Source organism: Ptiloglossa arizonensis, chromosome 1 (assembly GCF_051014685.1).
Source record: "Ptiloglossa arizonensis isolate GNS036 chromosome 1, iyPtiAriz1_principal, whole genome shotgun sequence".
Classification (NCBI taxonomy): domain Eukaryota; kingdom Metazoa; phylum Arthropoda; class Insecta; order Hymenoptera; family Colletidae; genus Ptiloglossa; species Ptiloglossa arizonensis.
This window is the reverse complement of record NC_135048.1, coordinates 21,752,731-21,768,959: the sequence shown is the minus strand read 5'-3', so window position 1 is coordinate 21,768,959 and position 16,229 is coordinate 21,752,731. Positions and strand designations below refer to the sequence as shown.

The 16,229-nt window shown below is 25.5% G+C and overlaps 2 protein-coding genes across 3 annotated transcripts; one reads left to right on the top strand and one right to left on the bottom strand.

Moving 5' to 3' along the window:
- Positions 1-4,864: 4,864 nt before the first annotated feature.
- Glurs-m (putative glutamate--tRNA ligase, mitochondrial) lies at positions 4,865-11,593 on the bottom strand. Its single transcript, XM_076319453.1, has 10 exons — positions 11,361-11,593; positions 9,283-9,323; positions 8,896-9,130; positions 7,299-7,494; positions 7,009-7,223; positions 6,140-6,362; positions 5,857-6,017; positions 5,614-5,777; positions 5,397-5,554; positions 4,865-5,321 (listed from the first exon to the last, which is right to left on the bottom strand). The coding sequence occupies exons 1-10, from the start codon at positions 11,486-11,488 to the stop codon at positions 5,241-5,243; spliced, it is 1,602 nt and encodes a 533-aa protein (XP_076175568.1). The 5' UTR covers positions 11,489-11,593; the 3' UTR covers positions 4,865-5,240.
- Positions 11,004-15,878, top strand: Su(z)12 (Polycomb protein Su(z)12). 2 transcript variants are annotated; one of them, XM_076319384.1, is made up of 9 exons: positions 11,004-11,193; positions 12,167-12,213; positions 12,730-12,913; positions 13,029-13,120; positions 13,224-13,416; positions 13,488-13,853; positions 13,927-14,351; positions 14,426-14,679; positions 14,753-15,878. In XM_076319384.1, exons 1-9 carry the CDS (start codon positions 11,094-11,096, stop codon positions 15,789-15,791), a joined length of 2,700 nt encoding a protein of 899 aa, XP_076175499.1. In that variant the 5' UTR covers positions 11,004-11,093; the 3' UTR covers positions 15,792-15,878. The 2 variants fall into 2 exon arrangements, with proteins under 2 accessions (XP_076175499.1, XP_076175508.1); XM_076319393.1 differs by lacking the exons at positions 11,004-11,193; positions 12,167-12,213 and adding an exon at positions 12,322-12,574.
- The last annotated feature ends 351 nt before the right edge of the window (positions 15,879-16,229 follow it).

Sequence of the window (16,229 nt, the reverse complement as noted above, 5' to 3'; positions counted from 1 at the left end):
AGTACATATAATGAATGAATATGTTAATGTACTGCTTGGTTTAAGGCAAAATTCTTTAAATAATTCTACTGTTCTTTCTAGCACAAAGAAGGAGCAAAATATTGCATATTTCAATGTGGTATTTTAAAGAATGAAAAGAGAATAGTGAAACTGTTTCTCAATGTCATAAACTTTTTTTTGTAATATAAGTTTTAGGATAAAATGTCGGTAATGTAATCTTGAAAGTTTTCACAACTATACAATTTAATGTAACATTTCATTTGTTATACCCTGTCTTTTTGAATGTTACTGGATGCTCAATCTATACCACAAAAATTAGTCAATTTCTTCATATATATATATATTTGCATTCCAATGTAAAACCACAAGGACAAAAGTGCCTATCTTAGATTTTCTAATCTTGAGTATGTGGATGATACTTACTTAACAGGCATTATATTATAATATACTAACTTCAAAATTGTATTATGCATTCCATCTTGTATATTTAATATTGTAAGAAACTGAATCATAAAAATAATTTGCATGTGATATTTATTTAAGACTATACCAAAAATTATATGTTGTATTCAAGTAATAATATTATAGCAGTATTACATAATGTTAAATATTCAGTTGTAATTTTATATTTGTACATCTCATATCTTTTAGAACGTTCAAAAAAGAATAAACCATGTGACTATTATGCTGAATGTTTTAAGCAATAACATATATTTTAAACGTATATACAGTTAAAGGGAATATTTTTAAAAAGACATAAATTGTCCTAAAATTTTATTAAACTAAAAAATAATTCAGAATAATACTGTATTTTTCTACTGTCAAGATAATTTATTTGGTACTGAAGATGAAAATACTTTTTCAGTAACATATGACATATATATATATATACATGCATGTTTTTTTATTTAAGAAACATACATATGTATTTATGTTTCAAATAGACTATACTTTTATGCTTGATCATATTTAAATTGCAAATTTATAATTACATAATTTCTAACTGAATAAACAAATATTATTTATTTTAGTGTATCGTATGAGATTTTCATCTGTTAGTCTTCATCATTAAATCCCAAACGTTTTTACTAAAGTCGCAATATATTTTATATATCTTAAAAATATTTTATCATATATGTGTAGAAATTTTCAATATAATTTATTATTAATTAATATTTGATAGCAAATATAAAAAGTTTTTATATTATGTTTTTTATAGAAACCAACTAAAATAAAAACAAAATGATTATAATAAATACAATATACACTGTTAGTTACTTAATATTAAAATATGAAGTATTTCATAAATTATTAATCTTTCAGAACATATTGTAACATAACATTTATTTAGTTCAATAAAAAGTACACAATACATGATACACAATCTATTAGAATTCATAACATTTATCAAAGTTTATCCATATATGTTATATGCATATATGTCACAAATAAGTTCTTGGTGAATGTTATCTATTATTTGAAATTTTGAAAATAGTACCATTGCATGCTATACACATATTCAACTGTTCTCAGTGTATGTATATGTAAAATCTACTTAAATTATGAATTCAAAGAGGCACTTATATATGTTGAATATATATTTTTAAATTTCTCTCAATGTATTTTTAACAAATAACAATAAACAGAAGGTACTTAATTTTGTATGTAAAATAATAAATAAATTAGTATTTATTTTGAAATGTATATAACACAGATAGTATTAAGTAACTTTAAAGCTAAAAATAACTTTCTATATTCATATGATTACAAATTTTAAATTGTCTCACAATTAAATGAAAATATAACAACACTTATTAATTTAAATTAAATAAATACATCATAAGTACAAATGTTTTCAGTTTCATTATGTATACTAAATTCTAGCTAGTTTTTGTGATTACGAAATAAAACAAAAATTAGTCATTAATAAATCATGAAAAATTAACCAAAATTGTTTTTAACTCGAAAGTTATTCAATTCTTTTATAATAGACTTTAAAGTACTATAATAAATAAACTATATATACAGAATGATAATATGATACATAATTAAAATCTTGCAATGTTAGACTTTTAATATAAAACATGATTTATTATATTGTAAAAATTGTTGTTTATTGATGGAATATCATTAAAATTTATAGTCAAATGAAACATTTCTTGCTTAGGAACTCAGCTTAAAAAGTAGTGCACTATATTTTAGCATAATAATTTTTAGTAGTAGAACATTTTTAAGATACTATCACAATTTCAATCGCAATAAGCATTTAATTTCAATTTAAGTTTCTGATGTATACTAGTAAGTTTTAATTGTCAATAAACTAGCATTTCTTATAGAAGAGATAATGTAATATTCATTCATTGTTACACCATTAATTGCCTTTGTCAATTTTCACTGATATGTTAAACTACATCTGATATAATACAAAATTGAATATAGTATGTCTATATTTTTAGTTTTAATATTATTAGTTTCCTTCTAATAACAATAGAAAGCAAATATAGTACCTGTGTCACAATTTAAAATATTTTTTTATTACACTTTACTTTTTTTTAACCAACTGTAAATGTGCTTTTAATAAAGTAACTTATTTATGAATAAATGATAAATAATATGCAGTAAAGTTTAAATGACCAATAGTTCTTATAGAAATAAAATGTATTTACATAAACCACATCATTTTTTATATATTACTCTACTATATCATAACATTATACACTGTGTAGAATAATTAGATTACTATATTTGTAGATACACTTTAACATTATATCTTTCGATAATTGATCTCACTATTTATTATCACTCATTTCTGAGATTAGTAATATATTCTTCTATTATCACTTGACATTCATTGTACTTATTGAAAATTAAAAATTATAAATTATAAAATTTATATTACATCTTTATATAACAAATTTTGTCACCAGCAGTAGTAGAAGTTAACTCTAATCTTGTTGGTTCAAATTTGCTTATTTAAATTATAATTGTGATTTCCGAATAAGATATGAAGGGTTAAGAAAATCTATTGACCGTTTAAATGTTTTTTTCTTTTCATTGATAAGGCTTTTCGTTCGTTCCTGTAGTTATTTCTTTAAGAAATTTTCCTGAATGTTTGCAAATTTCTCTGAATTTAAAATTGATATAAGAAAGAAACTATCAAATATCAATCTTTTACAAGTTTAATTCCTTTCCATACATAACTCACAACTTGCTTTATGTTCGTAAATTGGAAGTCGCAGCCTTTTCTATTGTGTCACTAGTGCAATAAATGAGTAATGTTTTAAAACATTAATAAATTGTATTATTGTATCATCGTCATTTTCCTATTTACGTTTCTACTCAATATTCAAATATTCATAAGATTTGTTATTTAAATGTACATCAAATAAGGCATGCGTTATATTCTAAAAATAGTATGTATTACGTTAATGTATATATTTATATCTACCAGTTATGCTAAGAAAAAATCTTTCGATTTTTCGATCTAAGAGAAATGAAATGTTAGTTGAATTACTATATTTTTCCACTAGTTTTTACACGGCTAAAAAATGAGAGATACATATCAGTATTAGAGTTTTTTTTTTACAAATTGGTTCTCTTTCGCGGAATAGTATCTCGAAAAATCTAAAGAAACAGATATAACTGTTAGAACTTCTTTTAATAGAAGAATTTGAGCAGTGAAACTTCCTGAAATTTCAAGAAGTAACTCTTGAGAAATAAATTCGTTTTGTTGAAATTCTATTTCTTCTACCATTAATTTAAACAATTTTAGGTGTGTGCAGTTAACAATACACGGTAAAGTAAAACAAGAAAAAGACGACGATAAAAAAATCACAACCAGATTCGATTAAGATATTAATTTCAAGTTACCTTTCTCTTAATAATTATAACTTTTTTTGTTAGGATATATTTCTAATGTATCTCTAAATTATGTTTCTCATTAATGAAATTAATGGTAATTATAAAATTAAATGAAATACAAGTTATTAAAATATTTACGAGTAACTAACAATGAATTTTATAAAGCGTACAGGGTGTACGAAGGTACACTCTTCTACAAGGGTACAAGGAATGTATATCAAATTTATAATACAATATCTGTTATCATAATTTGTTTTGATAAACAAAAACAATGTATCACGGGTGTGTATGTGAATGTGTGAAAACATGAAAATAATGATGTTAATATAATAAAAATGGTGATATTATTTAATATAACTTTAGAAACTAATTAAAGATTTTTATTGAACTAATTTATTCTTTCCGAAAGCACTAACGTGGCATACAAAAAACACCTTCATGGAAGATATGGAATTTTTCATTGAATTCAAATAAAAAATAAATAGTGAAGAAAAATGTATAGAATGCATAATTAAATGAAACATTTTTAAACACCTTATGTAAGTAATCTCTGTAAAGAGTTGATATTATTAATCATAAAATATTATTCTTCTTCAACCCAATTTCGTACTTAGTGACAAATAAGAAAAAAAAAAGACAAAAGATTCAGTATAGATATTTTCAATCTGTTTAAAGAAAAACATTATTTGTAAACATTTTTTTACCATTATTAAAAGCAGTAACATTTATTGTTGAATAACTATAATTTCCATTCCCACATTCTATATAATAAATATATTTAAAATTGTAAAAATATAAAATTCATGCATTTTTAGTACATGAAAAATGATTAAAACCATTACTCTTAGTAATACACGCATGTTCTTGCATGTAAGTGTGTTTATATATCTATATTATTGAATATTAAATTACATTATATCTTAATAACAAAGCTTCAGATTATAAAATGGAAAAGAATTTTTTATTCATATCAGCATGAAGACTTAGTCCTGATTAAATATTCTGCATTTTTCTAAACACCCTATTATTATACAAGAGTGTTTGTAAAGTATAAAGTATTTCTAGATTTAATAATTTTGGAAACACAGTTTGTAGCACTTCATGCAATTATTATATACAAAACTAATTGTTTTTTAATAGTTATAAATTTTTACAAGATAAATGCTTCATAAATTGACTAGGTGTCTAAACTTTATATGTTATTTTATAGTTAAAATTACATATATATAGAGTTCATTTTATTATAATATTAATATAAATAACCGTTATAAAGTTCAAAGTAGAAATATCTTGTTTCATAAATACATTAAACAGATGCTTAGTTTTTAAATTTGATAGCAATTATAAACTTGCAAATCTATTTGATCACAGGATTAAATTTAAGAAATATAACGGTTTATCCTTAATAATGTACTATCTTTTCCTAAAATTTCCATCATCTCACTTACAGGTGGACCATCCTAAATATGTGACAGTATATATTATATAACATAATTTTAAATCTCTGAAATGCAACTTAAAACTTCCTTATTTACCTTCAAACCACTAAGAATACCACGTAAAATTTTCATCAACATTGGATACGGAATCCTATGTTCATTAGCGAATTCTTTAAGGTAGTTATTAATCCAGACCTTGTTATAATTTTGAACATCAATTTCAATTAATTTCATATTCAACATTTTAAGTATATCTGTAATAGAAAACAGTGGTTATAATTATATGAAAATATTTTGTTCATATTAATTATACCTAAATATCCTGATTGTGTAACATCCAATGGTGCAGTTGGTACAATCCATAAAAAGGCTAGTTCTGGACACACCAGGTCACTTAATTTATACATTCTTTTTTGCGCCCATTTCATTATTTTAATTATATGATGTTCATCTAAATATAAACTTCCATCAGTTTTTCTAAAGCAATAGTTAAGGTAACATGAAAACTTCAAGTAATAAAGAATTTTACAAGTACACGTAAAAAAAAAATGCATACCTGTCTGGAAATGCCTCCATAACTAATGTTTTAATTCTTTCAATTAAAAATTTGTTGTTTTTTTCATTTTCTAATAGTTTAGAAATTTCTAACTTATTAAATTGTAATAATTTTTCGGGTAAAAGTTTATTGGAATTCGTTTTTATTTTAGAAACATTAAACTGAAAGAGTATAAATAAAATATACTAAAACAAAATATAGAATGTAATAAACATTCATGTAACATAATTAATACAAATCATTAGTTTATTACAATAAAATTTCAAAACAGAAGAATATTTACTTGTTTAATTAATTCTTCATAACTGTGAATATATTCAGCACCTCCTTTATTATCAAAACCACCACCAGCATGTATAACATAATTTAAAATTGCTAATGGAAAAAGTCCATCTTTCCTGAGAGACTCAATATGTATATCATTTTGCCTCTTTGATAATTTTGTTCCATTGTAATTTAGTATTAGAGGTAAATGTCCATATATAGGTGGTGTCCAATTAAATGCTCTGCAATAACATAATTATCTATTTAGTTTCAACATTTCTGGCTAATACAATTGCTCTAATATGGTGAACAAAATTAACAAAATTTATAACTGTTAGATATAAGTATTATGTAACATTACTATTAGATTATGTTGAATTATTAATAACTATAAATTTTGTCCTACACGCAATAAAACATGAAACAATATTTAAGTAAAACAAAATGTTAATTCTAACATTTATATGTTAATCACGCTCATATCATTATTTATTATTAAATAAACAGATAACTTTATATGATTAATATTTTATGGAATAAAAACAAATTTAGATAATGATAACTTTAATGCTTTTTTCACAATAAGTATATTGTAATAATATCATGAACAACTGTGTGAAAAGCAACAGCAACAAGTGATAAGATCTACATGGGAATATGGTTGTCAAAGTATTAAGGCACAGGACCATCAGATTTAATTTTTTTATACACTTTTGTTATTAGGATACGAAAATCTCCATCCACAAAAGCTGAATAGTAACTTTCCTTTTTCAATTCCAAGGGATTAAAAGGAATATTAAGCTATTTGTATGTATACATATAAAGCTCTATATTATTAGGGCTATATATTTAATAGTATTAATAAGAATTTTAAATGTCTAAACTTACTTATACATCATTATATGTTTGGGTGTAGATATTTGCCATTCAATTCCTCGAAAGACATGGGATATTTCCATAAGATGATCGTCAACAACATTTGCAAAATGATAAGTTGGGTAACCATCTGTTTTAATAATAATTGGATCTCCTTCAGTTTGTGCAACATTGTGAACAATTTTGCCATATATCATATCATCGAAATATTCTGATACAGAAGATAACTACAAGAATTTTAAAAAAATTTTTCTAATATAGAATTAATCAAGATAGTACTGTTTCATTTTATTTGCATGTACCTTAAATCTAATACAATATGAACATCCTTTATCGAGCTTCTCTTTCACTTCATCATTACTTAAATGTCGACATCTATTATCATATTTAGGCACTTGTCTAGACTTCAAAGCTTCCCTTCGTAATAACTGCAGTCTGCTTTCTGTGCAGAAACAGTAATATGCAGATTGATTACTTAAAAGTTTAAGTATTTGTTCTCTGTAATTTAATCAGTAGTACATTATGATCTTCATATTATATTAAGGATTTAAATAATATAAGTTATAGCACAAATTTAAATTTAGTATTTTTTTTAAAGGTATTGTTTGTTAGTTTTAAGAGAAAAAGATAAAATAAAAATTCTATAATGTGGCAATAATATTAAATATAACATATTTTTAAGAATCATACATTAATGTTATTGTACAATTGCATATTTGTTCAAATAAAAGTTATACTAATTAAAAACTATTTTTTACCTAAAAAATTGTCAATGTGTAAATAGCACTTTCAATTAAATTTTATATTTATTAATAAGAAAATTCTTGTTTAATAATGATTACCATTTTAATATATCTGAAACTGTAAAAATTAGAGAAAAGATTATTTTTACTTTTTTAAACTTTATTTTATACTAGAGTAAAGATTCTTCAAATAGGTACAATAGTCAATAAATATAAGATTATTGGAAGATACTATTGACAAAAAAAAAATACAAAAAGGGCTTTTTAAATTTTTATACAAAAAATTGTACTAATGCAACAACTGATACTCTTTCAACTTATAATATTGGAATTTTCTTTGTAGCACACATGTTATGTATAATAAATCGTTGACACATATTTTAATTTTTTTTATAATCCCTATTCTTAAAGTTTCTTTATAAAATAATTCAAAAGAAATTAGGTCTGCTGCATAGATTGACAATATTAAAAGTGTGACAATAATGTTATATATTCCAATAATAAATGTAATTATACTTCCAATATAAGAATCTTAATTGAATCAATAATTTATACAACTAGACAAATTTTGATTATTACTGATATTTCTATAAAAACAAATACTTCTTATTATTTTTCTTCTTAGAATGCTTTCCAATGATCTTAGGTTCTATTTATTCGAAAACTTGTCTCCTAACATAAAAAACAAACATATTTTGTTATTTCAAAATGTAAAGATGACCTTCATATTTCTACAGTATATTTGTGTTATAAACATACTGTTACTGAAATTATAACTTGAACTTTTATAATTTCTGAGATATTAATGTAATAACAGATATTAGATCACCCTAATTACTAAGATAATCACCTACTACCAGAATGTAAAATATCTATTTCATCATTTTTGATAATACAGAAAAATGTTTGCTTCTGGAAACAAGATCAGTTGTCTTTTTAAGCATATAGTTTTCAAGTTATCAAATATTTGTAAATAAAAGATGCTTAATGTTATAAAATATATGGGCTTCATTTAAAAAGTGACTTTGATAAGAAAAAAATGTTTATATATAGATGTACGCATATGAAATTGATATGTACTTTAATAATAACGTAATTGCAGAATTATGAAGATTTTAAATACTTATTATTATTTATCAAAGGAAATTTATCATACTTATATATTTCAAGTCGTTTTGATTGAATATATGGCCCAGTGGGTCCGCCTCTTATTGGATCTTCATCAGATATAATTCCAGACCATAATAAATCATTTTGAATTTTTTCTATTGCACCAGGTATACATCTAGTTTGATCTGTATCTTCAATTCGTAAGATAAATGTGCCATTATTAGCACGAGCAAATAAATAATTATATAATGCAGTTCGAAGACCTCCCAAATGCAATGAACCTGTAAAATTTTGAATATTTATGAGTAATACTATTCTTCTTAAAAGACATTTAAATCTACTATTTATATTACAAAAAAAAAATTAAAAAATAGTTTATAAAGTTTAAATTATTTTATATAAAATTATAAAGAAAAATATCCATGTTACATACCTGTTGGACTGGGTGCAAATCTAACTCTTACTTGATCTTTTCTGAAAAATCGTTTTTGAACAAATTGAATATTAAAGGTACGCAGTATGTTACGGTGCATCTTATCACAAACTAAATTATATAAAGGTTATAATTTAAATTTCATTGAATGTTAAAATTGTCTTATTTCACATTATAATAAAGAAACGTGATATGCAGTTCACTGTAATACATCAATGTATGCATAAATTTAAACTTTTTTCTAATCTACTGTTTGTTTATAATATTCCAACAGCAAATGTAAATAGAATATCAAAAATGTATAACGTGTTAACGCATTTTTCTCTTAACTACAGTCAACCATCCTCACTGCCTTCACTCGTTAGTATATTTTATGCATGATTGGAATACGTATATGTGCATTTATGTCTAGTAAAACTTAGAGATTATTAACATTACATCAACCTAGAACTATTAACATCCGTACCAACTTTAGAAAATAATTAACAACCATACCAACTTTAGAGAATTATTTAAAAAATACTAAGGAAATATATTATTTAATATTACACTGTATTTTACCCAACAAGCAACAATCGATATAAACAAAACTACGTAATTTTATAAACCGAATACTGAGAGCTTAAATACCACAAATGTAGATACAATAGAATTTATACAAATTACTATTTGTACATAATAGTAAACTTTTTTGAAAACTATATTTACGCATTTATTCCTAGAAAAATTACCATCAGTTTTTTAATAATTTATTAGTCGCTTTCCACTGTACATTAAACCTACACATTTTTGCCCAGAGTATCCAGAGTGTGTATAAGTATAATAGCAAATCAATCAGATTTTGCAAAATCGGAAATACGTTCAACTTGACTGTGTATAAATAAAACCACATGAAATTTTAGTAGGAGCGTATTGGCAAGGTAATATCCCCCAAAGAAATACAAACATAATAAATTTACACGAGTATTTTCATATATATAAATAATAATATTCTTAGTTTCTTTCAAATGCTTTAATCTTTACAACAATTTTTTAATAAGAATATCAGCATTAATTTCTCAATCGTTTAATTTTTTTTTGGTATTTTGATCTTGTGCATCAGACCCACAGTACATCCCTGATCAAAACGTCATGTCGACGTAGCACCAATGAGGATCTGTCCAAGTAACGCTTTGTTTGTTTATATTTACTTTATCTTTATTTTGAAAAAGTGATAAGTATTTATTACTTTTTAAATTTCTAAGAGAAATAGTATACTATGACAAATTGGTTTTTTAAATAGTTATTACTAAGTATTCTCTTGTTTCATTACGATATAACCGTATATTGAAATTATTGAAGGGATGTAAAAATACATATGCACTATTTTAAGTTCTTTTAAAAAATAAAAAATCTAATTTATATATTTTTAACTTTAATATTGTTTATACTATGTGTGCATTATCATCGTAATACATGCACTATTCTTTCAGAGAAGTAAATACTATGTTGCATTTATTTAAAGAAGGTACTACTCAATGAAAATTCTTTATAAACAATATTATATTTTGGATTACGTATAGTATTAAATAATTTAAATTAAATTATGTAATATTCATATGTGTATGAAATGATAAATACATTATTTACATTTGCCGCGATATATACTGATAACGAAAAATTAGTCAGTTTTAGTTACTGGTAACGACATAAGGTTGCGCTTTAGTTGCTGGCTAAGCGCCGCAGATTTCGCGCGGGGCGGGTGTTGTCATTGTATTTTCACGTGACGAAAGTGAGTTTCCGTGGAATATTCGACGACGAATCGCGTGAAAATGCCGCCGAAAAAGCGGGAGAAAGAATTAGATGGACAGAAGGGTCCTCGAATGGATCAAATTCAAGCAGATCATGAGCTATTCCTACAGGCCTTCGAAAGTAAGAACCTACAATTATCATTTCCCTTTTATATATACAATTGTGACCTGAAAATTATTAATATTTAGGATCTCAGAGTCTAAGTAGTTAACGATTTCCTTTCTTTATAAATATTTTCTATAAATATTGAAAATGATCATACATAACCCCATTTGTTGAAAACGTACCGAGCGCCGAAGCGCGCGTCGGTTCCTCTTCGTTCCCTCCTTTGCTTTAATCCGCATGGGACACCTGTCATTCCTTTACCAAGTTCGAATGTACTCTCTTTTGGAAAAATTCGTATTAAAATAATCATAATAATCAAACGAAAAGGTGTTCTTCATTAAAAAGTAGATTAAATTTATTTGTAACTACTTCTTATAATTTTGTTTATAATATAATAATATACCCAAATTAAAAAGTACATATTCAAACTGGTGTAAAATATGTCTTTTCTAAATATTTATTCACGAAAAGTATGTTTCAAATTTATCCATTTACAAATTTATGAATGTTACCAAATTTTTTAAAAATTAATTATGTCTTTTTACGGTCAATTCTGTATTTTAGGTATCAAAAATATTTATTCCATTAATAATATTGTTATGTTTAAATAAAAACTAATTTAGTAATTAATGCAGACTGAAGTGTTTTAATTTTTTTTCCCTAACAAAATAAGATCAGAGAGGTTTAACCTGCTTTTATGCGTAACAACAAATTTGCAGGCATCTCGTAACAGAACGAGAATAACCTAATCATCATATCTTATTTGAACTGTGAAGATCAATTTTCTTCACCTAACCCAGACCTTTTATACTCTTGTATCTATCCTTTTACTTTTGAGAAAGATATCAACCTTTGTGCCATCTGGGGGGATTTTATTAAACTTAACTCTTCTCTTATATAATGTAATTTTGATATATTTTCAAAGTTAGTATTTAAAAATTTCATTTTTTGAATTTTTGTTTCATAATGCATTTGTATTTTTTTTCAGAACCAACCCAAATTTATCGATTTCTACGCACAAGAAACCAAATTTCAGTGAGTAAAAAACAAATTAATCTGTGTCCTGTATTTTATTTCATTTATTAATTATTTATAGTTCAATTTGTCCTCAAAGTGTTAACTGAATATTTTAATATTCAATAATAATAGAAAATGCATAGTAGATAAAAGTAAAACAATAAGTGCATAATATGTACATAAATCAGATGAATGGATATGTATTTAATACACTTTTTTGTGCCAACAATCAAGTGAACTTTTCTTGGGTTGTTATACAAAGTATATCATAAACTATAGTAGTGTGTTTGTGAATGTTTGTGTAATGTAATGCATCATAATAAAGATTGTAAAAGTATGTTTCAAAACTTTTTATATTTGTCGTTGATGCATAAAAACGGTAGGTATACAAATTTATTATTCTATAAATTTATTATACACTTCAGTTACAAAAAACATATTTGCCTTTTTATATTTTGTGTTTATTATATTTTCCCATGTGTGTATTAATAAATATATACATGATTATGTAAAAATATAACGTATTCTTTTTAGCCAATATTTCTATATAGAAATTTAACTTATATGAAGCAACGTATGTCTAGAAGTCATAAATCTCGACGGGGATTTAAAATTGACATGATATTGGAAAAGTTAATGTCAAAAAATAATCAAGAAGAGAATCCAGGTGTCCGTGGATATATGACTCTTACTTTTCTAGGTTTTTATGATAAAAAAGGTAAATCTATATGAAAGAAGAAAATTTCATTTCAATTTGTACATTACAGGATACTATTCAAAATTTAATTTACTTAATATAATTTTATCAAATCATCATGAAAATAATATTGCAGCTGAAGCACCTCAAGATCCTGTGAAAGTAGAAACACTATTATTGAAAATTTGTCATAAAAAACGAAAAGATGTGAGTTCACCAATTATGCAGGTAAGTATAATTCTCCAAGTTTCTTTTATAATTAGTTAGATATAAAATTGGTCAAATAAGTTATTGTTCATGTTTAAATACTTAAGACTATTTTTTTCTTTAGGTTTCTGTTGGTACAAGTGAAGTTCCGATTAATCCTTGTGAAAATCAACCTCCGCCAAAAGCACCTACTATATCCATACCTAACGAATCGTTCAGCTTAAATAATGGTCATGTAGCAAAGACTTATATGCTTTTACTTAGAGTTTATTGTACGTCCAATACTGGCTGCCTTATACATAACTGTGATTTAGATGGTTGGTAATAATTTTTGTTCAAAATTAAATTGCATATTATATTACCACAACATTAATTTATTTTGTTTCAGAACCAGCTCAAAAGCGTCGTAAATCCTCCACTGGTTCAATTAAAACTGGAGGAGAAGAAGTAAAATTGTATGGTTCTGAACTCATAGTGTACGATAAACATAATCGATGTTTGTTGACAGATGGCGACTATGAATTAGGTTTACAGGAAGTACAAACCAATGTTCGATCTAGCCCAAAGAAACACAGCTCTTGGGAGTCTGTACCTGACATCAAGGAATGTGGTCCTTTTGAAGTATTCAGCAAAGGACCAACATTAAAATTTAGACTTAATTGGACAACTGAACCAAGTAATGGCTTGGTAGATAGACCAACTCCAATACATCCAGTACCAAGTGGAGATAACAAAGAAAATCGATCTGGGAACAGTAAGTTGTCCATGATTTTTCTAATTTAAGTTACGTAAGAAGAATAAAATTAATATTTTATTTATTATTTTAGCTGGTCTAGAACGTTCTTCCACAAATAACAATAATAATAGTACCAATAATAATAATAATAATAATAATAATAATAATAATAATAATAATAACCATAATCATAATAACAATAATAATAATAATCATAGCAGCAACAACAACAATAATAGTAGTAGTAATAATAATAATAATAATAATAATAATAGTACACTGCCAACGCCTAGTCCTCTTAATTCTTCAAGAATAACAACACCCAATGAAAAGGCAGATATTTCTCTGGGTACACAGCAAATAGTTTATCAATTTCTATATAATAATAATAGTCGTCAACAAACAGAAGCCTGTGAAGATTTACATTGTCCATGGTGCTCTTTAGACTGTGGAAAACTTTATTCTCTTTTAAAGCACTTAAAACTGTGTCATTCGCGATTTACATTCACATACGTGGTAAGTATTTATTCTAAACATCATGTTTTTATAATATTTAAATATCATAAAATAGTTCATATTTATTTTAATAGCCGATTCCACAAGGAGCTCGTATAGATGTAGCAATAAACGAATGCTATGATGGTTCGTATGCAGGTAGTCCTCATGAGTTGATTTCACAACCTTGTAGCATAGCTTTCTCAAGGACAGGTCCAACAAGACGCACAAGTGTAACAAATATTTTAGTATGTCGTCCAAAAAGGACTAAACCAAGCCTTTCTGAGTTTCTGGAACTCGATGAAAATGAATATGAGAGCCAAAGACCTTACATTACAGGACACAATAGGTACGACATTTAGCTATGAAACATAAGTATTATTCTTTGTTACACAATACAGTATGTATGTAAATTTCTATAGGTTGTATCATCATACTGTTACGTGTTTGCCCATATATCCGAAAGAAATGGATATTGATTCTGAGGGTGAGAATGATCCAAAATGGTTGCAAACAAAAACAATGATGATGATTGACGATTTTACGGATGTGAATGAAGGAGAAAAGGAACTTATGAAAATGTGGAATTTACATGTCATGAAATATGGCTATGTAGGAGATTGCCAAATACCACTGGCTTGCCAGATGTTTCTAGAAACTAAAGGAAAGGAATTGCTCATGAAAAACTTGTACCGAAATTTTGTTTTACATATGTGCAGTTTATTCGATTTTGGTCTTATTAGTCCCGTGATTTTATATCAAACAATTCAAAAATTACAAGAAATTATGAAAGAAGGAGGTGAAGATAGTGACATTCGAAAAGTTTTACAAAAATCTCACGAAGCTCAAGTTGAAAAATGGATTAGTTCAGGTTGTCATGCATCTTCAGATACTAGTAAACAAAGTAGTACAAGTACTAAAGTAAATTTTAATAGCGATGGAACAAGTTACAATGCAAGACGAAAAACTTCTTTACCACTTGGTTCACCAAATTCACAAAGTATAAAAACGACTATATCCATCCACAATAATGCTAGTAAACATGCTAGTATGATAACAACATCATCAAATAAGACTGTAAATCATAATAATACAATTCAAAACTCTATTAACAAAAATGTTGGGACATTTACATCTATACAAAGTAGTACAAATAAAACTGCTTCTACAGCTTGTGCAACAAATACTATTAGTAGTAAAACTTCTACAATGGTTCCAATATCTAATGGAGTGTCTAATCAAAATGAAATAGGACAGAGACAAACCAGTGATATACCTACGCGGCGTAAAAGTACAAATTCAATAGTTCAAGTTTCTGAAAATACAACGCCTTTACGCCGAAAGTCGATGGCCAGTGAAAGTGCAAGTACTGAATACCATAGAAGAAAATTGGTTTTGGATACAATACCGAATACCGGTAACACACACCAAAAACCACCCCAAAATGGAAATAGTTATTAGTAGCCGTCATATATGCGTTACTATGCTAATTGTACGTTTTTGTACAGTATTTGTTGCAAAGAATATAATTGCGATTAGAATGATTGATATTACAGCTAATACTTTATAATCATTGCTCTAGCCACTAAATCAATTTTCTACAAATTCGAAAGTTTTATTTTTCATGTAAAAATGAAGCAAATAACAAATTTTCAGATAAATACAATTTGAATAACTCCTATAATTCTAACTAAATTAAAAATTAATTGAGTATTGAAAAGAAATTTATTTTGACTGTATGTAATTGAATGTCTTACTTTGTAAAAGTATAACATACCCGTTCTTTTTTGGTCTAGTCAATGACATTTTGTTTTCAACTTTCTAAAGTTTTTATTTGCTTAGTAATGTACAAAAATCGTATTGCCTCATATACCTATAATTTTCATTATTTGTAAGATA

Excerpts from the sequence above, each read along its gene's own strand:
- Glurs-m (XM_076319453.1), bottom strand. The coding sequence starts at position 11,488 with ATGATTATTTTAATACGAATTTTTCCAAAAGAGAGTACATTCGAACTT. Across the intron at positions 6,363-7,008 it reads AAACATATAATGATGTATAA|AGCATTTAATTGGACACCAC; the intron begins GTAAGTTTAGAC and ends ATGTTATTGCAG. Across the intron at positions 5,322-5,396 it reads GTATTCTTAGTGGTTTGAAG|GATGGTCCACCTGTAAGTGA; the intron begins GTAAATAAGGAA and ends TCACATATTTAG.